At 39.9% G+C, this 24,904-nt stretch overlaps 1 protein-coding gene across 8 annotated transcripts in view; it reads right to left on the reverse strand.

Moving 5' to 3' along the window:
• The window catches only part of MAP3K4 (mitogen-activated protein kinase kinase kinase 4), a 153,882-nt gene extending 149,979 nt beyond the window's left edge, over positions 1-3,903 (reverse strand). For 6 of the 8 annotated variants that reach the window (XM_020986748.2, XM_020986747.2, XM_020986750.2 and 3 more), the window contains exon 1: positions 3,489-3,898. In XM_020986748.2, the coding sequence (XP_020842407.1) occupies positions 3,489-3,637 (149 nt within the window). In that variant the 5' untranslated portion in view covers positions 3,638-3,898. Of the gene's footprint in view, positions 1-3,488 lie in introns of all 8 variants that reach the window. The other 2 variants (XM_020986751.2, XM_020986753.2) reach the window with 2 other exon arrangements.
• Positions 3,904-24,904: the final 21,001 nt, after the last annotated feature.

Consider the following 24,904-nt stretch of genomic DNA (forward strand, 5'->3'; position numbering starts at 1 on the left):
CCAAAAAGACCAGTGTTCAAATACAGCCTCAGATACTTCCTAGCTGATTGACCCTGGGAAAGTCACTTAACCTCTCTCTGCCTCAGGTTCCTCAACTTTAAAATGGGATAATAGCAGGACCTACCCCAAAGGTAGTGAGGATCAAGGGTTTATAAAGAGTTCAGCAGAGTGCCTGGCACATAGTACTATGTGTCTAATAAATGTTTGGTACACTCTTCTTCTTCCCTTCCACCTCCCTACGACCACTAGTGCTTTCCCTCCGTTATTACCTCCTATTTACAGCGTATGTATCTGATACGTACATAGTTGTCTGCATGTTGTTCTCCATTAGGATGTGATCTCCTTGAGGGCAGGGATCCTGTTTTTGCCTTTCTTTGTATCTCCAGTGCTTAGCATAGCTCCTGGTACAAAGGAAGCACTTAAAATGCTTCTGGACTAAAACCACAATCCACCTAATTCAGAACCTGACCATACAGCTTCTACCAATAATTTGAGTTGTAGAGGGAGGGAAGTATGTGACCTCAAGTACTGGATGGGGCTAATTATCCCGGTTGCCCAAAATCTGCCTTAAGAATTGCTTAAAGTGACATGAAACAACTAAGGGGACTAACTCCAAATTTGTGGAGTGACATTTTACAAGTTATTTTCTTCTATAAAATCAAATGGAAGGTTGCTTTGAATAATTTTTCTAAAAGCCCTTTGACTAAATAAGACAGAAATATGTAAAGCACTAAGAAAAATTTTTTAAAAGCACTACCTTACCTATTATTATCTATCTTGTAAGGAAAATTGCCATCTCCCTGGAAAAAAAATCAACATTTTTTCTTTTGTCACCAGAGAATTAAATCACTTCAAAGGCATTTCTGTGTACAGAGCTCCTTGCCCTTTCTCCCTTGAAAATATTTTAAAGTGCAATTTGATTATTATTAATAAACATCAATAATTTCTTTTAGCTATTTCCTACTTTTGCAATGATCATTTTTTCAAAAGCCCCAGTAAAACAGATAAAAATCACTCAAAAACTAGAGCCATGAACTTATCTTGAAAGAAACTTTTAAAAGTTACCAGATTCAAAAGGAATAAAACCTGATTTTTTCCCCTACCTATCTTTATTCCCACACTGCCCTATTATTGTTTCTCAGGGAAATTTTTCCTTAGTTTACTAAAGTGCATTGAAAAAATAAACTAGAACAGTGATCCATGCAAACCCACCTCTGTCCAATGGACCACAATATCAATAACTGACATATAAATGTCATAGTTGAGGCAGCCAGGTGGTGCAATAGATAAAAGTGTTGGACCTAGAGTCAGTTAATTCAAATCAGGCTTCTGACACTTAATGACACTGTGACCCCTGACAAGTGACTAATCTCTCATAAAATGGAAATAATAATTGCACCAACCTACCAGGGGTTTTTGTGGAGATCAAATGAGATGATATTTGTAAAGCGTTTTGCAAACTTGATAGTACCACACGAATGCTAGCAATTATTAGTTCTTTAAGGTATGCATAGTAACTTCATTTAAGTTTCACCAGAGGCGGGATGATAAATGCAGAACTTGATTTCAAGTCCAGTATTTGCCACTAAGCCATTCTTAACTTTATTTCTAACTAAAGCTAGTTTCCCCCCCCCATTATTTTTATTTTTTCAGTCAGGAAAAAGAGATACTGTTATCTATCTGCTCCTGCTCCACTATGTTAATCAATCATCCTAAAGCTCAGATCAGACAAAGCTCATCCCTCCTCTCCCACCCCTCCATTCTGGGGGCTCCCTATCACCTCTAGGCTCTTTTTGGCATTCAAAGCCCTTCAAAACTTTTCCTTTGCCCCAGCATACTCTGCAATCCACAGGCAAGGACCTCTCTGCGGTTCCTCCCACAAGGCGGTACATCTTAATGCTCGGGGCATTTTCAATGGCTGTTCCCCATGCCCAGAATACTCTCCTGTTCATCTCCTCCTCCTCCTACCTTCCTTGGCTTCTTTCAAGGAGCAGCTAAAATCTTATATGTTACAAGAGGCCTTTCTTCATCTTCTGTAATCCGAATGCCTTTTCTCTATTGATTATATCCAAATCATTCTTTATATATTGTTTCAAGTCGTTTTCATATTGTCTCTCCATTAAATCAAGATCTCCTTAAGGGTAGGGACCTAGCTTTTGCCTTTTCTTTGTAACCCCCCGCACTTAGCATAGTGCCTAGCACGCAGTAAGCCCTTAAAAAATGTTTCCTGACTTGAAATAACAAGCATGACAACCTCAAAAGATGCATAGAATAGGTGAAGTATTTGCAAAGTGGAAGACAGGGGGCAGTACTTCGAAAATTTACTCCGCAGCAGAGCAAAAGGAGGATACTTTAATATGCAAGCATAGGTATAAAAGGAAAAGCAAACAGTTCGTTTCTTATTACAGTACTCTGAGTTTAAGTACCTCCACTAGAGTCCTACTCCAAGGCTTCATAGTGGCCTGAAGATGACCCTGAGCTCCAGCTAACATCAAGCTCCGGCAGGTCCTACTAGTACAGTCTCCCAAAGGGCCGGCCTAGCTACGTTCGAGACAATCATCCCCCAAAGTTGGCTACCAGGTGATGAACTTTATTGGAAATACACGCACAGAGGGGTTAAGCGCCTAGTCGCGTTGAGAGGGTACCCAAACTGATTTTTAAAAAAAATCTTTTGATGCACCAAAGAGTTCATGTAATTTCTCTCCCAACTAAAAATGCAAGAATCATCATCGTCACTAATGAATGCAAGGCAGTAGTTAGAAGTAGGTTGCACATTCACTCCTCGATCACCCGAGTTTGGCTTAGGTGTTCGTGCCCAGACATAAAAGTTGCGTGACATTACTCAAACGTGTGTACCAGTTCGTTTGCACACTCGGCCAAAGCACAAAAGGCCTCGGTCTAAATGCTGACTGCAGGATACCCAAGAAGAAAAGAAAAAAAAAGGTTGACGACGGGCTGCTCCGCGGACTGCAGGCTACCGGGGGGAGGCAAGCAGGGTGCGCCCGAAGTAATTCAAAAAGTGAAGGCGAGGAAGAATAGGCTACACATTGCCTTCCAGATACATCTGCTCCCTCTAAAAGAGGGGGAGGGGGCGCGGAGAGGGCGCCGCGAGGTAAGAGCTTTATTCCTTTTGTAAAAGGCAGGAGAAACCCACTTTTCAGAAGTGCCCCGGGGAAAGAGAAAGCGCTTTCCCCCTCCCACCTCCCGGGTCCCAGTCTCCTGGCCCAGGACCAGTCGCCACACGCCCGCTCCCCCAAGGAAAGCTAGACTAGTCGGCTGCACTTGCGGGGGGGCTCTCCCCAACGTGCAGCACCTGAGCAGAGCGGGGCGACCCCCGCAGGCTCCCCACTGGGAGGCTAGGGGGAGCCCCCACCCCCAGTTACCTGGCGGGAAGCAACAGCTGCAGCTGCCCCCGCCCCTGCAGCCTTCAGCCAGAAGCCGGGCTCGGACCGGAGGCGCCGCTGTAGCGCTCCCGCCGCAGTCCTTACCTCGCCGCCTGGCAGCCCTCCAGCTCCAGCTGCAGCTGCAGCTCCGGCGGCGGCGGCGGTGGCTCCTCCATGGCGGTGACGGCGGCGGCGGCGGCGGCGGCTCCGGCGGGAGGGGGGACCAGCTCGGCGGTGGCGACTGCCTCTCTCATCCGTGCACCGAGCCCGGCATGGCGGAGGCGAGAGTGAGGCTGCAGCCGGGCTGAGACTGGAGGAAGCACGGGGGCCGGGAGGCTAGCGGGACGCCGTCTCCGCCTTTATCCGGCTGCGGGAGCCCTTCGGCCCGGGAGCGTCCGCGCCGCGGCCATCTTGGAAACGGCGACCAGCCGAGAGAGAGCCCGGCTACGGCGGGCGTCGAGGGACAAGCCTCCCGAGGGCGGCGACGCGGGCGGCTGCTGCGGGCTCTGGAATTCCACGGGGCGGAGAAGAGGACCGGGGAAGGGAGGGGCAAAGGGGAGGAGGCACGCGGGGGTGGGGGGAGTTCAGGGGGGAATTCGGGGTGGGGGGGGTGCCCAGTCTGCAGCCCCGGGGCCAGGCGCTAACAGCAGCACCCGCTGGGGAGGATGCTAGGAAAGAAAGCGTGCCAGGTGTCACTGGGAGCTCGGATCCGGGTGGCAAGGCTTTCCCAGGCCCCTGCTGTGCGATCCCGGTCCCTTTTAGTAATCTACGAGAGAGGAAGGAGGTGATGCAAGCCTGAATGCAGCGGGGTATTTATTTAGACTTCTGATTGAGCGGATCAGGTCATTATGTTTCAGGAATGGTGGAATGCCATCAAAGGGGAGCTCGTCCACAATATTATTACCACGTTTCCTAAATATGATACTATTTTAGAGGTAAACACTTGAAGGAAAGTAAGGGTCGACCTTGCCACGGCAGTTAAGTAAGGCTTGTACCTTGAGAAGTTTCAAGGCTTTGCAGATCTTGGCAAATTGATCCTCATCACACCTACAGATGGCAGATTCCCCCCAGTTTACAGGCAGGGAAAGTGAAGTCTACATCACCCGGGCCACCAGCTGTGTGTGAGGCCAGCAAGGGTGGAGCTGCGTCGGCTGAAGTCATCGGCCCACATCTGCTCAAAAGCGGGGTTTTTGAGAAACGATTTTAAACTGATACCTGGGGGAATTTGAAATGCGTGTCACCACCCGAGATCATTAAATGAATCAAGTGAAGGGCCCAATTGAAAAACACTGCTACCGGATCAATTAGCGAGCTATAGAAACAGTTCAATTCAGAGCAGAAAGATAAGGTTGCCCAAGGTGATTTCAGAGCATTTTGCAGAAACTTTACAGCTTGGACACTAAGATGAACATTTACAACATTTTTTTAAAAATCGCCCGGTTAAACATTTTTAAAAAATAAATAACAATGACATTTTCTTAGTTTATGATTTGTGAAAGTTATTTCTGTACTTTTTTAAAATAATTTTTTATTTTTCTTTAACATCCGCTAAATTCTACCCCCATCTCTCCCCACTCTGATTTTTTTTTAAGAGGAAAAAATCAAAATCGATCAACATTTTTAAAAAAATATAATTCTATATTTAGTTATATGGAACGGGTATGTGTGTGTGTGTGTGTGTGTGTGTGTGTGAATACATATGTGCATCAGTCAAATGAATACACACACTCACATATACACGCTATGTTCTGCGCCTTGGACCTCTGCAAAGGTGTTGGGGAAGACATCTCATATCTTTTTTTAACTCGGGGTTTGTTTGTTTGTTTCATTAACAGACACATTTTCTTTCCCCTCCCATACCCCACCCTACTGGAAAAAAAGGAAAAAAAATCCTTTGTAACAAATATACGTAGGCAAGCAAAACAAATTCCCTCCTTGGCCATGTTCAAAAAAGTATGTTTCAGTCTGTAGCCTGAATCTATCACCTCTCTGTTAAGGAGGGAGAGAACTTATTGAATTAAGACTGAAATGTACTTATTCCCACAAACACTGCAGGACACACCTTTTAAGCAAGTCACATTAAGAAAATTATTGATTGAATATAATGAGATTAGATTTGAACCATCAGCATTTTCCAGGATGTGCAATTAACTGTTCAACATTCAAAGTCTAAGCCACTTTTCCCTGTAGTTAGAGAATATGCCTATTTCCTGCCTTGATTTATTAGCTGAACTACATTCCTGAAATAGCATTCAGAAAATTTAAATACATAAATTCATTTTATTAAGAATCATTGTTAATCTGATTTCACATGGAAAGCAAAAAGATCTTGTAAAAAGCATGAAGGTTAAAAAAACTGACAAAAAGTATGATTTGTTTCCAATCCAGAATAAGGCAAAAATGATTCTTTTGTAATAACGATTTTTCTCATCTGCATGAGGGTCACTAAATTATTTTTTAAATTCCATTATAACAATAACTCATTTATACTTCCTTTTAAGGTTTCCTGTTTCAACAACTTTGTGAGGTAGGTAGAATCCAAAATATTCTATCCTTCTCACTTTACAGATGATAAATTGAATGACTTGCTTATGACTGATAAAACAATAAGTATCAGAGAGCTAGGACTGAAACCTGAGGGACCATTACTCTTTCTACTATACCACCCTGATGCAGCAACTGGTTGTTTTCCTTTATGTTTTTTAACAAGATCAAAAGTCACAGCATTCTATAAAGTTCTCCTAAATAATTTTAGTAAGTAAAGCCATGTGTGCCTTCACTTTTTTTGTTTATCCCACCAAAGCTGGGAAAAATAAAACTTTTTCTTCTTTGAATGGATGGATTGTCAAGACTGTTCTATAATGTACAATAATTCAAATGTCTGTGGTATTCCTTTCTTTTCAAATTAATTATATTTAGCCTTATTCTTGAAATCATTCAGTTTTCTTTTCCCTGGCTCTATAATAAAAAAAGATAGGTACAATGCTCAACACAATACTTCTAAAATAATTATTATAATTATCGTTCAATTCATCAAACATTTATTAGGCTCTTTGCAAGCAGTATATACTGAATTATGATTATTTAACCTTTTGGATCCTAAACTGAATTAATCTAAAATTTTAATGTTTGAGGGATGGGATAAAGACCAATTAAGGATTAAATATGGGATTTAGAGCTGTAAAAAGCCTTAGAGTGAGCAAACAGGCCCAGAAGATTACGTAACTGCCTATAGTCAAAAAAGCAGTAACAATATTCTGCTTCCTTGACATATCCCATATACTGTTCCCATGACCAGTAATTACAGCTCCCTTTATCCAGCACTTGAAGGTTTTTCCTCACAACCCTGTGAGGTAAGTTTTGTAAGCATTATTATAGAGGCAGCTAGGTGGTGCAGTGGATAGAGCTCTGGCCTTGAAGTCAGGAGGACCTGAGTTCAAATCCAGCCTCAGGAGGACACTTGACACTAGTTGTGTGACCCTGGGCAAGTCACTTAACCCCACTGCCTCACAAAAAAAAGAAAGAAAGAAAAGAAAAATAGGACTAAAAAACAAATTTTAAAAATGTTCTTATTCACATTTTATAGGTGAATATTTAAATGACTTGGCTACTGTCATACAGCTAGGATCAATGTCATAAAACCTACTACCTGACCTCAGATACTGTGGTGTTGCAACTATATTATACTTTCTGTCTAAGTTCATTGTAGACACTCAAATAAGGAGGCAGTTAGGTGGCTCAATGGATGGAGCACTGGGCCTATAGTCAGGAAGACCTGAGTTCAAATTCAGCCTCTGATACTCACTAGCTGTATGACCCTGCACAAGTCACTTAACCTCGTTTGCTTTAATCCACTGAAGAAGGAAATAGCAAACCATTCACCCCAGTATGTTTGCCAAGAAAACCCCACCGACAGTCTGGTCCAACTGTCCACCGGTTCCCCAAAGAGTCAGATACACAACTGAACATATACCTTTACGTATAAAATTAACTTTGTTAAATATATCTGCTCAAGAGAGTAAAATCTATAAAATAAGCTGGAGAAGGAAATGGCAAACTACTCCAGTATCTTTGCCAAGAAAACCCCAAATGGGGTCAAGAAGAGTTGGACAAAACTGAAAAATGACTGAACAACAACAACGAAAATAAACTCGAGGGAAACTAGTAATGGACAATCTTTATTTTATCTTCAATTAAATATGATTATTGAATGGACAGCACTGTTAAGAGATTGATCCGCCATTTTCAGTTCAATCTCTTCCCATTACTCTGTCCCCAAAATAGGGACTGATGTGACTCTAACTCATGTAACTACTGATACATGTAGTACAGTGGAAAGACCGTTGGCCTGACATCAGTACACCCAAAGTGTATAGTCCTGGCTCTCCCATTTGCTGGCTATGTGACACTGAGCAAGTTATTTAATCTTACTGAGCCTCAGTGTCTTCATCTATAAAATGGGAGTGGAGAAATATTAACTAAGGTAATCTTTTAAATTCTTTTCTCTGATTCTAATAAAGATGCTTCACACTGAAGTGAGTTATAAAGACTGGATTAAGATGCTACAATACTAAGAATCCATTTCAGGTTTCTTAGCATTCTTTTCTCAGTGATTCCAGGCTATGAAACTCTCATTTGGGTGTTCATGTATTCAAAGTCAGTCATGTTTACTACACTAAGCTCTTCTTGTTTTCCTAGAAAGCCACAGAAGTCTTGTACAGATAGCCTCCCATTGTTATGAGGTCATTCAGCAATAATATATTTTTATGTAAAACAGGAGTTTTTAACCTAGAGGCCTACAGACTAGGAAATCTGTGAACTTGGATGGGAAAAAATTGGATCTTTATTTTCACAAACCTCTACTAAAAATTTCATATTTCAATCAATCATTAAGTTATTAATTAAAATTAACTATAAAGGACATATGAAGAAAGATGCTATCTGCGTCCAGAAAAAGAACTGATAAATAGAAGCATGTATAGAATAATTTTACATGTATATATACCTATTTGTGTCTAATGGTAGCCATCTCTGGAGGTGTGGGGGAGGAGGAAAAAAGGGAAAAAAAGAAATTTACATGATAACTATTATATATTTAAAAGGAATAGTAGGTTATGCATAATTGATTTGTAATTTCATGTGCAATCATCATTTTTATTATACTACATTATGGAATTGCTTGTTTTATTCCATAAATTAAATTGTTTTTTAATTATTAATTAAAATTAATCAATTAACTTAAAACATTGTTCTGAGAAGGGGTCCATGGACTTGAGTCTGCCAAAAGAATACTTGACAGAAAAGATTTTAAGGACCTCTGATAAAAGATAAGACAAGTATGCTGGATTGGACAGTGTACTGGATTTAGAGTCTAAATGCTGCAGAATCGAATCCTGCCCCATTTATTTACCATATGATTGCAAGTAAGCTACTTAACCTCTTATAGTCTCATTAAAATGGGGATGACAGTTGTGCTTTACCAACTTCACAGAGTTGTTGTGAGGAAAATGCTTTGTAAACATTAAAGCATCACATAAAAGCCAATTATTAATGTCTACCACCATAGCATTTGAACAAGGCTGGCATTTTGACAGAATGTATAAAAAGTGCCCACCACACTCAGCCTAACCCTGAAATCAAATGACTCACTGACTGTGACATGATAAATTGTGATGGGGATTTGTTTTCTTTATCTTACAGGCTTCCCTAACCACCAATGCTGAGGAGTTTGGGGGGCTTGTTTTCTCATCCTTTCACTTAATGAACATGGTGGGGTATTTGACTTAAATTTGTTTTCTCGCCTTTCTCTGGGGTTTTCATGGCCTTTCCCATCTATCTCCAGATCTGTGCGTGTTTGCTGAGGGACAAAGACTTCACAAGACAGGGCCGTTCTTCTCTCCAGATGCCTGCTTTGCTGCTCCGCCCAGCTCTGCAGAAGTAGAAAGAGAGTGAGTCCAAACATCCCAATCTGCTCATGACCAGAGGGTGTTTGATTCATTTTCACTCCAGCACACACAAGAAGGGCAGAGCAAACACAATAGAAAAGAATAGTTAAAACAACAACAGCAGCTCTCCAGAATTGGAGAGGCAAACCTAGATCGAGTACCTCTTTTTAAAAAAATATTTCACATTGCCTACAGGAAAGTTCTTTCTGTGAAATAAAGTGAAATCCTGGAATAGAAAATGAGTTACCACACCTAATTAATCCACACTAGAACATTTAGGTTCAATTCTTGTTTGGTAGTCAGAATTTTTATCTGAGCCAGAGTTTCTCCACCTAGTCTTTCCTGCATTGTCTCTGTCTATCTCTTCTCTCTCTCCGTCAGGAAACAGATTGCCACTTTCAGGCATCCTACCACATTACACAGTAAAGGGTGCAAATAAAAGCTTCAATGAACAGCAGGAGACCTTGAGACATTACAAAGAAGAAAAGCTTTAAAAAAAAAAGTTTAAAATAGTGTCTGAACAAAAAGGGGTGAAACTAAATTTAAGAGGAAAGGAAGTGGTCTGTTTTCAAATCAAGAACTCTCAAGGGAGATGGGGGCAGAGAGATGGCTTAGCAATGGCCCCTAACGTGGTAGAGGGACACACTTGCACCTTTACTTCTAAATGCACAGAGTGCAAAGCAGATAGGCTGAAATTTCTCATCTTCTCTGACTCCTTACAAGATATCAGCTCACGTTATTTAGGGCAATGTGTGGCTACAAAAAAATGGAATCCTTGTACGCCCCAACATTTTACATTAACCTATAGTTTGAAGATCTTTTCCCAATGAAACTCTTATCATAATTTCAGTGAGACTAGCTTTTCTTTCCCTTTCAAATTCCGTAACAGAATGTTTGACTACAATACATTTCTTCCAATCCTCCATCAGAAATTTGTTTTGTTTTCTTTAAATAGGAAAAATATCCAAAAGGCCAGTGCATAGACTACCTGGTTAACTGTAAACTATAGTGTTTATGTTATATAAAGAGTTGTTTGTAATTGACAGAACTCAGAAGGAAGGGAGGGAGCAAGCATTTAATTGCCTGTTCCCTACCAAGCACTGTGCTAAGCATTTACAAGTATTCTCTCATGTGATCCTCACAACAACCCTGGGAGGTAGGTGCTATTATTATCCCCATTTTACAGATGAGGAAGCTGAGACAGAGATTCAGTGACTTGCCCAGGATCACATAGCTAATAAGTATCTGAGGCTTCGGATCTCCCTGACTTCAGGGCCAGTGCTCTATACACAAATGGTGAAAGAAATCCAGGCATTTTGTCTTACCTTGCAGGGCTTCACCTTATATTTGGAATTTGATCAGGAGGAAACCAGAAGGAACAGGGGCCAGAAAAAAAAACCAACTTTCCTTCTCATTTAGGTGTAGATGGTATGTCTGAACAAAAAAGAGTCGTATCTTTTCGATATTGGACGTGATCTGTTTTGTGCCCATAGATACTAAAAAGGAAGAAAAGAAACCTACATAAATCACTCTGGCAGGAGGAAGGACCAAGGAGAAATGTGTAAGTTATTGAAATAATTAAGAAATCTCACTGAAGTCCTCTTCTAATGCCTTATCCCAACACAGAGATGATTTTGGTCTTTTGAAAGCCATGCCAGTAGACAGACTGATTCAACAAAGAATCATAGAAATCTCAGGAGCTGGTAAGGCTCTTGGAGACCATCTAATCAAACCTATACCTAAACCAAATCCTTTCTATATCATACCCAATAAGTGACTATCCAGCCTTTGCTGGAGGGCAGGCCTCCAGTGAGAGAGAACCCATCACCTCCCAAGCTAACTCATTCTGCTTGTGGTCAGTCCTAATTGTTAGGAAGTTTTTCTATTGTGTTGCTCCACTCTACTTTGTGTGTGCTACAGAGAAGATGTTTCTAATTCCCTCTGGTCATGAGCAGATAGGAATTTGTATACTTCATGTCTTTCTGTCTCTGCAGACTTGGGTGGAGCAATAAAGAAGCCAGATGGAATGAAGACTTGGCCATCTCATGGCCATCAAGTTTAAATTTGCCTCTCTGAACTTCCTGCCTTTGCTTTTTGGAGACAAGCAGAACATCTCCACTCCCTTTTGCATAACAATCCCTTCAAAAATTGGAACATGACTCTATTTAACTCTCTCCTCTCCTCCCCCCCAAGTGTTTTCTCCTGGCTAAACATCCTCAGATGCTTCAACCAGTCCTCACATGATATAATCTCAAGGCGCTTCAAGATCCTGGTTGCCTTCTTCAGGAAGCTTCCCCAAGCTCATCATTCTCCTACCTAAAATGTGGTATCCAGAACTAAGCACAGTACCCAAGACGTGCTCTGACAAGGGCAGGTTGCAGCGGAACCATCATCTCTCTAGTCCTGGACATTCAGCCTTTCTTAATGTAGCTCCAGATCAGGTTAGCATTCCCAACTACCATGTCATTCTATAGACATAGCCACGCCTACCATATCTTACACTTGTGAAGTTGTGAAATCTTTATATTTATCCCTATTAGATTACATCTTTTTAGACTCAGCCTAATGTTCTAACCAGTGTGTGTGGGGTGTTCAAGGAGGACCAGCATCTCTGGTGTGAGGGCTTGCCGTGCCCTTTTCAGGGCTGCTCATCCACCTTTGGTCTCCACCTGGTGCCCAGCTCTTACTTGTGACTCCAAGAAGCTGCAGCATTGGGAATTGTTACACCCCAGTAAACTGTCTCAGAAGACAGGCTAACCCAGGTTGAGTGTAACTGACAGGCCTCAAACCAGTCGGTGAGTTGGGGGGTATCTACCCCAAGCACATGAAGACTTCCTCTAGTGGAACTGGTGGATAAAACAATTTGTTCTGACAGCCATGAAGGCGGTTGAAACAGGGACCGTGGAGCGCTTAGAGCTTGGTCAGGCATTAAAGACACCAAGGTCATCCACTGCATCCTAGGGCCGTTGCCAGTCATCTTGACTTTTATCTTGCCATTGGCCTTTGATGACTCTGAAAGAGAGAGTGAGGCTGATTACTTTATGCAACTCTGCCTCACTTTAATCCAATTCACTAGCAAGTTAAGACATCACCCCATGGTGTTGTTTGTCCTCTTTGAAAAGGAAGGACAGACAACAAACAACAAACAATATTCGAGCCTGTCCAGATTTTGGGAGATCATGTCTTTTTTTCTAATATGTTAGCTATCCCTTTCAGCTTTATGTTATTGAAATTTCATAAATATTCCACTTATGCCCTTATATGAGTTAGTGATAAAAATCTTAAACAAGATAGAGTACAGCTCAGATCACTGGGGAATTCCACTGAAGCTCTCCTTCCAAGATTATATCAGATTATTAATGACTTACCCTTTTGTTCCAGCTGTTCTACTGATTTCAAATCCACCTATGTATACTATTGTCTAGCTTGAAACTAACCATCATTTCCACAAGAATAGTATGACTTTGTTAAATGCTTTGCTAAAACAGCAGTGTAAATATAAGCAAGGAGGTGGCACAGTGGATACAGCACTAGGCTTGGAATCAGGAACTCTCATCTTCATGAGTTCAAATCTGGTACTTACTAGCTATGTGATCCTGGACAAGTCACTTAACCCAATTTGCCTCAGTTTCCTCATATGTAAAATGAGCTAGAGAAGGAAATGGCAAACCACTCCAGTATCTTTGTCAAGAAAACACTAAATGAGGTCAAAGAGTCAGACTACCAAAAAAACTGATCAGCAGCAAAATATAAGTAAACTATGTCTGTAACATTTCCAAATCTCCTAGCCTTGTAAACCTGTCAAAAAAAGGAAATAAGATTAGTCTATCACAAACCTGATTATTAAGATAGGATGGAAAGGTAATTTGAAATGGGAAAAGGACCCACATGTACAAAAATATTTATAGCAGCTCTTTTTGTGGTGGCAAAGAATTGGAAATTAAGGGGCGTCCCATCAATTGGGGAATGGCTGAACAAGTTGTGGTATAGGAATGTGATGGAATACTACTGTGTTATAAGAAATGATGAGCAAGCAGACTTCAGAAAAACCTGGAAAGACTTGTATGGACTGATGCTGAGTGAAGCGAGCTGTACGCAGTAACAGCCACATTGTGCAATGACTGACTTTGACAGACTTAGCTCTTCTCAGCAATGCAAGGATTTAAGACAACTCCAAAAGACTCATGATGGAAATTGCAATCCACATCCAGGAAAAGAACCATGGAGTCTGAATGCAGATGAAAGCATACTATTTGTTCTCCTTTTCTTTTGTTGTTTTGTTTTGTTTCTTCTTTCTTATGGCTCCTCCCATTAGTTCTAATTCTATACATCATGACTAATATGAAAATATGAGTAATATGATCAGATTGCATGCCATCTTAGGGAGGGGGGAGGAGAGAGAGGAGGAGAAAACTTGAAACTCAAAATCTTATGAAAGTGAATGTTAAAAACTAAAAATAAATTATTTTTTTTTAAAAAAGAAAGAAAGGTAATTTGAAATCAGATTATGGAGCATCTTTAATGCTGGGCTAAAATATTTGGAATTTATTTTAGAGATTTATAGTTTCTCTAGGACATTGGTGTCAAAGTCAAATAGAATACCTGAAGACTACATACTGACTTATAAAACCACAAATTAACATTATCTATGTTGTATTGTATTTTTATTTATTTTGCTAAACGCTTCCCAATTACATTTTAACTTGACTAGGGCAAGGTGGGAGTTTGACATATCTGCTATAAAAAAGCTCTTTAAGCCATTCTTCTCAGCTAGGTGGAGGAGCAGTGGATAGCTCTTGGAGTCAGGAAGACCTGAATTCAAATCCCACCTCAGACACTAGCTGTGTGACCCTAGACAAGTCACTTAACCCTGTTTGCCTCAGTTTCCTCTCCCAGGACCCTTACCAAGAAAATCCCAAATGGGGTTCATGACTGAACAACAATGTATATATGTATTGTGTATATGTATATGTATATATTATATATATATATGTAATATATATATATAATACATATATATATACACATATATCTCTTATGAGATCTCTTATATGTCTTTTTGTTGCAAAAGGGTGGAATGACTATGAATAAATGAACAAACTATGCTATACATACACATGTGTGTATATATATTCATGAATACACACACATACATATATATACATATATATTATATATACTATATGTATATATATATATATATATACACACACACACACACACACACACACACACACACACACATATATATATATATATATATATATATATATTCCTTTTCCTCTTTCTTTGATCTCTTTGGGTTATAGGCAGGAGTGTGCTGGTAAATATTTAACAATCAGCTCTCTGGGGGGAAAATGTACATGACTATTATTCTACATCATGAGCATTTTCTTTATCACATTCTTAAGTCTAGACAACCAACAAAGCAGTAAATTAAGTCCTCATCTGTAGTTTGCTGATTTCTGAGGTGTAAATGCTCACACTGAAAATTTAACAATCTACTTCACATTGATTCCAATTCCAATACATTCTGGTTATAAGCCTAGGAGTGGTATCATTGGTTCAAAAGATTATGTACAATTTAGTGACTTTTAGGTCACAGTTCCAAATTGTTCTCCAGAATAACTACAGCTCTACCAATATGGCATTAATGTGCCTATTTTCCTATAGTCCTTCCAATGACTATCACTTTTTTTTGTCATCTTTGTCACTCTGATGGGTATAAGGTCTGGAATTCATTCAAGTCTTAACTCCTACAAGCAGAATTCTATACTGGATATTGATGGAAACTCCCTCCAGGAACTGACAATCTATATTGTTGTGGTTGTGTCTTTTTTCTGTGACCCCATTTGGAGTTATCTTGGCAGAGATAGTGGAGTGATTTGCTATTTCCTTCTCCAGATCATTTTACAGATGAAGAAATTGAGGCAAGCAGGATTAAGTGACTTGCCCAGGGTCACACAGCTAGTAAGTGTCTGAGGTCACATTTGAACTCAGGTCTTTCCAACTCTAGGGCCTGGGGCTCTGTAAGTAATGATGTGACATAAGCTATGACTCAGGGCCAAAATGAATGGTAAAACTAAGGGCTCTGCTTCTCTAAAACCTACTTTCAGAATCCAATTTACATTCTAACTCCTGCATGAATTTCCCCCACTATTCTAGCCTTCCTACACCTGTCTTATTTCTGAACTTCTACTTGCTGTCTTTACCACCCATTTGGTCACTTCATCATATACTACTTCAGATTCTTATTGTTCTATGGGTGTTAGTTTTGATTCTCTGAGTAGATTACAAGTTCCTGGAGTTTAGGGATCCAGTCTTCTGTTTGTTTTCTATTCCAGCACCTTGCACAATGCTCTGGGCATAAGCCTGAGAGTGCTATCTTTGGGTCGAAGGGGATGCACAGCTTAGTGATTTCTGGAGTACAGCTCCAAGTTGTTCTCCAGAATAACTAGACCAATTCAGCTACTCTTATTCATAGTAAGTAGGCACTCAATAAATACTGGGAGGATGAATGAACTGCTGGCCTTTAGACCATATGATTTCTTATCCCTGCAAAATGAAGTGGCATTGTGCTGGCAGAAGGAGTTAGCAGCTCATTAGCTGCTCCTGAGTATCAAAGGAGTGGACTTAAGAATGAAAGATGCCAGGCTGCACAGGAAGATACCCATTGGAACAATGATGGTCAGTCACAAGCAAAAGATCCTGAAGGCAAAAGCATGTTGGATGCCTACAGGGGACAGCTGATTCTGTTCTTCATTTCAGATGCAAAGTCAGTAAATAACCAGCTGCAAAATTTGGAGGGGAGGGCTGACTTGCACAGTAGCAAATTCCCCATTGCTAGAAGTATTCAAGCAAAAGTCAGATTGCATATGTCAGGGAATTCTAATGATGGCCCAAGAGTTCTTCACTTTAAGACCTTATTAATTTAGAGAAAGGGCAGCTAGGTGGCTCAGTGGATAGAGTGTCAAGCCTGGAGATAGGAAAACCTGAGCTCAAATCTGGCCTCAAATACTTGTTAGCTGTGTGACCCTGGGCAAGTAGCTGTGTGACCCTGGGCAAGCCGCATAAACCTGTTTGCCTCAGTTTTCTCATCTGTAAAATGAGCTGGAGAAGGAAATGGCAAACCACTCCAGTATCTTTGCCAAGAAAACCCCAAATGGGGTCACAAAGATTCAGACATTACTGAAAAAACAACTGAACAACAACATTTTCTGTCATTCCTCTCAGTATTTAATATGTTCAAGTAAAAGATTGTTAATAGCCAAATAAAATTTTTAGTAGTTCCATGCTCTGCTGTTGACAACATTTTGCCTTTAACAATGCACAATTGTTAAAAATCAACTTCCTCAACTACGAATCAAATGATGTTTCCTTTGTTATAGTAATATTCACAAAGGTTACTTATATATAAGCTAAATTTACAAAAACATATATATTCATAAATTTGACTAGTCTAAGTAGTAGCTGTTTATCATTTTAGATACAATAATTTTTCAGGATCATTCCATTCTTCATTGGCTGCTCCACCTGGTTTCAACTTAATGAACAAGAAGCCCCTCCCAGGTTATCACCTCTGATCTAGTCATTATGCAGCTAACTCAAACCTTGACTGACCTAGCTACCCCTCCCTCACTTACCTCACTAGCTAGTGCCTTGAGTGTATCATCTCTTTGACAGGAGGTGGGTAGTGTGCTTCATCATAGGTCCTTTGGAGAAATGGTTGGTACTACCTTTAATCAGAGATCTTAAGTCTTTCACAGTTGTTTTTCTTTACATTGTTGTCATCGTATCAATTTTTCTCTTAGTTCTGCTCACTTCACAAGAACGAAATCCTTACTTCCAGGATTCTCCAAAATCATCTATTTTTGTGATTCCTTACCATACAATAACATTCTATTACATTCATATACCAGAATTTATTCTGCTATTCTTCAATTGATGTATGCTCCCTTAGTTTATAGGTTTTTTCCTTTTTTTTTTTTTACACTTTCAATACCCCCTTAGAGTTCAGGAAGTTTATTTCACTTGGATTCTAATAGCAGACTATTTGATTAGTATATAAAGTATGAAGGAATATAGAGTAAAGAAGGACAGAAAAGTGAATTGGAGTCATGCTGGATTGGAAGGCTTCAAATGTCAAGGTAAGGAGTTTGTATTTTATCTTATATTATAGTATAATTATCTTATTATTGTTTATCTTATTGAAGCCATGGAAAGTTTTGAGCTAGAATGCATCAGTGAGGTTATTTAGTTTCCAGCTTTTGGCTTCCACTGGAGTCCTCAATAAAGTGTTACCTCTTCCACTTGAGAGGAAGAGTGGGCTCTCTACTGTCTCTAAATTTAGAGCCCAAAGTTTGAATTTTCAGTTATTCCAAGATGACAAGCCTTTTATAGCAGCAGCTAAGTGTTGCAGTGGATAGAGTATCCTGCCTTGAGTCAGGAAGACTCATCTTCCTGAGTTCAGATCTGGTCTCAGATGCTTACTGACCCTGGGCAAGTCACTTAACCTTGTTTGCCTCAGCTTCCTCATCTGTAAAATGAGCTGAAGAAGGAAATCGCAAACCACTCCAGCATCTTTGCCAAGAAACCCCCCAAAATGGAGTAATGAAGTGTCAGACATGACTGAATGACAAAGGGCCCTTCTCGAAAACTTTTCAGTGACATTTTCTCCTCATAATGAGAGGAAGTCCGTCAGTACCCAGGGCCTATTTCCTTCCCAAAGAGAGAAGTATTCAAGCTTCTTTAAAACACAGAACGGTCAACCAGCTAAATAAAACCCATAGACATTTAGCTTGTCTTTGAACCTTGCTCTCCTGTCATAAATCTTTATCTGACTTAGTGTTCAAAATTCCTTTTAATTCCTGCTTAATTCCCTAATGGATATTCTGAGCCCCAAATTCATCTCTAGGAGAGTGCTTGGCTCCTCAAAATCTAATCAAGTTATGTGAGTCTCAGGTGCTGAAGTTTTTCTTAATTCCAATATCTTCTGTTTTCTCATGCAAATGAAAGAGGAGAGGCCAGGGTAAAGTTTTCCATCTCTACCCTTTGTTCCTAATTCTGCCTTCTTTAAGTATTCATAGTTTATAACTAGACTCCCTCCACTCCAGGATGTTGAAAAGCCCCCAAAAGCATGAGTTTCCCATGCTTGTGCTTTAAATAATAGACTTAAAGGCTTAGAAAGCATGCCCAAAATTCATTTATTCTCTCTCTCTACCTTTTGGCAGGGCCTTACCTGATCCATCCAAAAAGAGATCAAAGTCTCTTCTATTCTAAGGAATTCCAGAGGGAGATTCTACAGTTTCCAATGCTTTACAATCATGTCAGGAATTTTTTTCCTTGAATTAAAACTTAAATCTTCTACATTACTGTTTAAGACCAGTCATGTTGCACCATGTCCTCAGTGGAGATGGAAAAATAGCTACATACCATTTGCAATATAAATTTTTTTCAAGTACTCGAAGCCATTATTAACTCTCCCTTCTTTTTTCCAAGCTAAGTCATGGCAGTTCCTTATATCTGCTCCTCATTCGACTTATATTTCGTGTCTTTAATCATCCTTATATCTTTTCTTTGAATTCTTTCCAAGTTCTCCACATTCTCTCAAAAACTGTGGATCCCAAAATTCAATGTTTTTCTTGACTTTTCTTAGTAAAACTCATGCCTAAAAAGACTCCTCTCTTCATTGTGTACAATGAAACCTCAAACTTGATCTCCCTAAATTTCCCAATTTTTTTCCTCTGGCCTCACTTGACCATTGGGGAAAAAAAGGTTCCAATTAATTTCTTCTCTCTCTCCCCATCACTTCTTGTAGATGTGTCATTGCTAATATTGTTATAAAACACTCTATACCATGTTTGACCAAATCATGTGAATCTGTCCAAAAAATTACTAGTTGTCACCAAATGGCAATAATTCTTCCTTTACTTGGTGGCACTCGATATCCCTTGTCAGTAATAAGACTGGACAATGAGGGGGTATTGGCGGAGAACAGCATTTGGCCTTACAGAATCTGTCATTTAGCTCTCTTGAACTCTCATATTATTCGACGCATAACTTTTCCCTTCAGATTCAAGTGTTCCCAAAGATATCAGATAGTTACTTATTCCTCAATTACTCAAATTTCTAAATCATCTTCTAAATCACATTAATTGTATTAAAAAGAAATAAACTATAAGGTACCTGAGAGAAGCAGGATGCTCATGTAGTAAGCAGGAAACCAGAAGCACCTATTTTATGCTTGGAATTGTGTTTAGAAATAAGGAATACAAAAGAAGTAATAGGCATAACATGCATAAACTATATTGGATTGCTTATCATCTCAGGCAGGAGGAAGGGGAGAGAGGGAGGGATAGAATTTGGAACTCAAAACTTTTTTTTAAAATGTTAAAAATATTTTTGTTTCAACATGTAATTGGAGGAAAAATAAGATATTATAAAGTTTTTTTAAAAAAAGAAGTAATAAGCATGATATTTTCCTTGGGGTGGGAATAGAGGCACTGTAATTGAGGTGGTGATACTAGAATCTTGACAAGCCAAAATTTCAAGTGGGGCAAAGATACCCAGACAGTACCAGCATGAAATGCATATGTACTAGGAGTGGGTGCCTTGTCTTCCAGAAAAACCTACAGAAGCACATGCAACCTGGGGCCTGCGGAAGATTCTGATTCCAAGCTTGAGAATGACAAATAGTGGTGAGGAAGTTTGAAAGCCTGCCTCCCCCCATGTCTGTACCCTGCAGCAAAGCCCCCTTTATTCTGTAATAATTATGGCTCTAGGAAAGACCTAAGTTGAGTTCTTTGTGTTGACATGATTCCATATTTCATGCTACCAATTATTTAACCCTTCTGGCTTTCTCCAAATGTAGCATGAGAAATTATGGTACTTCACTCCTCTACTTTAGAGTCCTATTCTCGTCAGTGACAATTTTATAATCTTTTCATGTATTTCACATAGGTACCCAATAAAGCATTTCTGGTAGTGGCTTGCCAGATCCCTGTAAGGGAAATCAGTTTCCTGGGTTCCCTTCTTCTCTAATCTTCAAAGCCTGAATATGATGCCTATAGGCTACCACATTAGCATTTAGAGTTCATTGATCCACCCCATACCCTCTGGCTGCTCCACTGCCATCAGTACCTCCTTCCTGCAGTTTTCTTCTTCTTTCTCTCTTTTTCTGAGTCCATGCTTCCTAATGCAACCCTTGCACCTAGGTTCTAATCTTCATGGAATTCTGATATCCTTGGGCTTCCCGCAATGGGTAGCAGTTCCCTCACCTCAGCTATAAAGACAATGAAGCTGGGGAGGAGTCAGCCATTATGGACAATTGAGTATCCTATTATACTTCAGTATGTGGGGAGAAGGGGATAGGAGGAAAGGAAAATGTCCCAGCAGTTGCCTTAAGGGAAATTAATATTCCTTAATAGGAACATATTTTGTTTAAATTGAAGACTAACTCCCCTACTCTACAAAGTTATAAGAAAAGACATGCAATGCCTATAGAAAAAAATCAATGAATCAGTCTTTCCCATATATACAACTTGTCCTTTGCCATGTCCCTGCTTTCACCAATGTGGATGTTTTTCTTTATTGATACGGGTTATATCCATACCTTTTCATCCTATATTCTTGTCTACATTTTCCCATTAATTTTTTTTTTGCTTTTTTTTTTTTTGGTGAGGCAATCGGGTTAAGTGACTTGCCCAGGGTTCACACAGCTAGTAAGTGTCAAGTGTCTGAGGCAAGATTTGAACTCAGGTCTTCCTGAATTCAGGGCCAGTGCTCTATCCACTGTGTCATCTAGCTGCCCTATTTTCCCATTAATTAACCACAGAGGAATGATCTAACATTCTAGAGGCTTTCCTTATATTCTTATATGATCTGTCTATATATCTATATACTATGTGTAGTATATAGATATAGATATATAGATACACACACAAGCATATATATCTTCAAAATTGCCTTTTGTTCAAAAATATTTGCTAATATTATCAAAGATGTCTTGTGTAAAGTACAAACAATAAATTAACAATTAACCATGAGTCAAATACTCTAATTTGTGGATGACATCATACTAATTACACTGAACAATGGAACACTGTAAGTCTTCCTCAGTTGAAACCCAGTTACATGAAAGAGATAAGTCTGTTTACCCTTGAAAAAAACAAAGTGGGTGAAGAAGACATGTTGCCCAGTTTATGCTACAGCTAAATGAGCATGCCATTGAATTAGTCTCTCTCTCTCTCTCTCTCATACACACACACACACACACACACACACATAAACACACATGATAGTGTGGCTGAAGACTGCCTCGTCAAGATGGTATTTTGTTTTGCTGAGTCACTTTTCCCTGAAATTAAAAAATAATAAATAAATTTGGTTATTATAGTCTCAGCACCTTCCATTAAGTTATGTGACTATAAAAATGCACTATCTAATGTGGAAAAGAACCTGTGAAAGCCTTTCAATTCCCATCATATTTTTGTAAAGGTGAGCTCAAAGTCCCTTCAGGGCTTTGTTGGCCACATAGACCCAAGACAAAGATGAGGACTGGAACTGTGATCTAGTATATATACTGGTACAGTGAACTCCTGAATGAGGAAACTCCCTCTACCAGCCCAGGTCAGCACTTATTCTGCAACTTAGAGTCTTAGGGAGTTGCCTAGAACACTGAGAGGTTAAGTGAATTAATTACTCAGTATACATCAAAGGCAAGACTTGAACCCAGGCCTTTCTAGCTTTGAGGCTAGCTCTCTATCCATTATGCTTCACTGCCTCTCTACATATGATAGACCAAAAATATGGCAAGGTAGGAAAAAGAGACAATGACCTTGTTCCTTCACTTTAGCGTTGTCACTTTAGCTGTGTCCTAGAAAACATTTAACAACTGGCTGGGGAGGGGGGGAATGTACCCAGCATACATTTTTAAGTTTAATCTTCTTTATTAACACTTTCTCCATTACTTTCTTAAGTCTAGACAAACAGCAAAACGATACATCAAGTATTTATAGCATTTTCAAGGTGTAAATGCTGACACTGAAAATTTAACAGGTGGCTACTTTTGAACCAGCTCCAGCTCACTCCCGCTTTCTCTGCCTTTCTCCTGCCCACTCATCTACATAGGAGAATAGAAGGGGCTTGGAGGTGAAGAAACAAGAGGCTCAAAACCACAGGACCTTGGCATTTACTGGGTGAGTAGTGCTTATATGAATGAAGACCAGGAGTAGTCTTGCCTTAGAAATAGATTAAAATTGGGAGGTACCTGGAAACCTTGAATGAGGTTGCCCATAGAAATCCACCTCCCTACCCAAACCTGATTACTGTGAAGTTCAGTTAAAAAAGACAGATGTGAGCCTGAAGAGACTAGATGCTTAGCTAGGAGTATCTCTGCTCTCTCTCTCTCTCTTTCTCTCTCTCCCCCCCTTTCTTTCTCCCTTTTTCTAAAATAACAGAACCTGGGGCCTAGGGCCAAGATTTTCCTACTGGAGATGAGAGGCCACATAGTCAAGATTCTCAAGGCAGCAAGACAAGTAATACCATAAAGAAAAACAGCCAAGAAAGCATTCCTCTCTCCATCGCCCTCCACCCAGCAGGAAAAGTTTTTTCTGGTCCATGGTTAGGCTGGCTCCTTTTCTGAAAAAGCTACACAAAAAGTTCTTGGCTTTGTACTAAAAGAGCATGGCCACTTGGTCAGAGTCTGCCGCTCTCATGAGGAAGAAATGGATTGATAGCCAATGATTTCAGCTGAAATCAGAAGCTAGAAAAAAGCTCCATAGCCACACGACCAGCGTAGCTGTGCCTGCCGGTATTGGAAGTATGAACTGCCACTTCGTGTGTGTGACTTGGCAACACACATTTCTTATATGCGTGCCTCTCCATATGTGCTCCCTGCATGTGTTCACACTTCCCACTGCTGTTGCACGTATTTGTGGGAGAGTGTGTATCAAGTCTATAGATTACGTGTTTTATTGATTCTTTTCCTATTATCTTATGTTATTAAATGACTTTGCTTTAAGTTAATAGTGTCCTCTGGCTGACTAGTAAAGGTAAACCCTTCAGGGGTGGTTCATGAGCTATGTTTTTAGTGGCTACAGAACCTGGGGTAGCCTTCTCTGAAGGTTCATTCCTGTGAGTGGTCTGTCCTTTACCCCTCCATTACTGCCTCAGTCACTGCCCTCAACTGAATTTGTACTGGCCCAAGATTTCCTAGTTCTCTGTAGACTGGTGCAAACTCTTTGAGAAGCAGTGAGTCGCACTCAAAATTGATCATGTCCTTTAACTCAAGTGATTCTGTTACTAAGACTTTATCCTGAAAGTATCATAAAAAGAGGGGGAAGGTGGCAGCTAGGTGGCACAGTGGATAGAGCACCGACCCTGGAGTCAGGAGGACCTGAGTTCAAATCTGGCCTCAGACACATAACACTTACTAGCTGTGTGACTCTGGGCAAGTCATTTAACTCCAATTGCCTCACCAAAGAGAGAGAGAGAGAGAGAGAGAGAGAGAGAGAGAGAGAGAGAGAGAGAGAGAGAGAGAGAGAGAAGAAAATGAGATCCATCAGTGTCAAAGCATATATAACTGTATTAGTGAAAAAATGGAAACAGTCTATACATCCAGTGATTATAGAGTGGTTGAATTGTGGCATGAGGAGGAATATATATATAAATATGGGAAGTTTAATATAAAGCCATGCAAAGCAAGATTGAGAAAACCAGAAGAGCATGCCTGTTACCAACAATGAAATAAAAAGGAAAATAAAGCCTAAACCGGGGGTGGGGAACCTGTGGCCCTCTAGGTCCTCAAGTGCAGCCTCCTGAATCTAAACTTCACATAATAAAAGGATTTGTTCATGAAACTTGGACTCAGTCAAAAGGCCACACCCAAGGACCTAGAAGGCCACAGGTTACTTACTCCTGGCTTAAACCAATAGAACATAGATGGACCTAGGAGGGATCATGGGGGAAATAGTTGTTGGGTTGTTGTTGTTTGTTAATTTCCTTGATTCCATTTTGTTAAACTATATATACAGTATAATATATGTGTTTTTATTCTTTATATGTTATATTACATATATAATTATAAATATAGTATATTATATTTGATTATTCTTTTATGTTGATTATTAGCTATACAATTATTACATTTTCAAAAGAGTCAAAGTTCTGGGGCCTTTCCTGGTTCCTCCCACTGGTAGTGCCTTTCTGCTGAGATTACACAGGAGCACATACACACACACACACACACACACACGCATCTTGTATGTAATTAGACATACACACATGAGATATATCTTGCATGATGTCTCTCCTATTAGAAGTGATCTTCTTGAGGGCAGGGTTCCTTGTTTTTGCCTTTCAATGTTCAACTATGAATGTTCAATGCATTGTCACATGGCCAGAGGAATTGGACCATAAAATATATACATGACTAGTGGAATTGAACCACATTCATATTGACATTCTCACTATAAACAAAACAAGATTTTTTAAAGTTATAGCTAAATGGAAGCACTACTCGCTAGCTGGCAGGGTTGGTTTTGGGTGCCCAAAGGCAGTACATGCGCAAGTCATATT

Source organism: Phascolarctos cinereus, unplaced genomic scaffold, assembly GCF_003287225.1.
Source record: "Phascolarctos cinereus isolate Bilbo 61053 unplaced genomic scaffold, phaCin_HiC Scaffold_5;HRSCAF=322, whole genome shotgun sequence".
In the NCBI taxonomy this organism is placed as follows: domain Eukaryota; kingdom Metazoa; phylum Chordata; class Mammalia; order Diprotodontia; family Phascolarctidae; genus Phascolarctos; species Phascolarctos cinereus.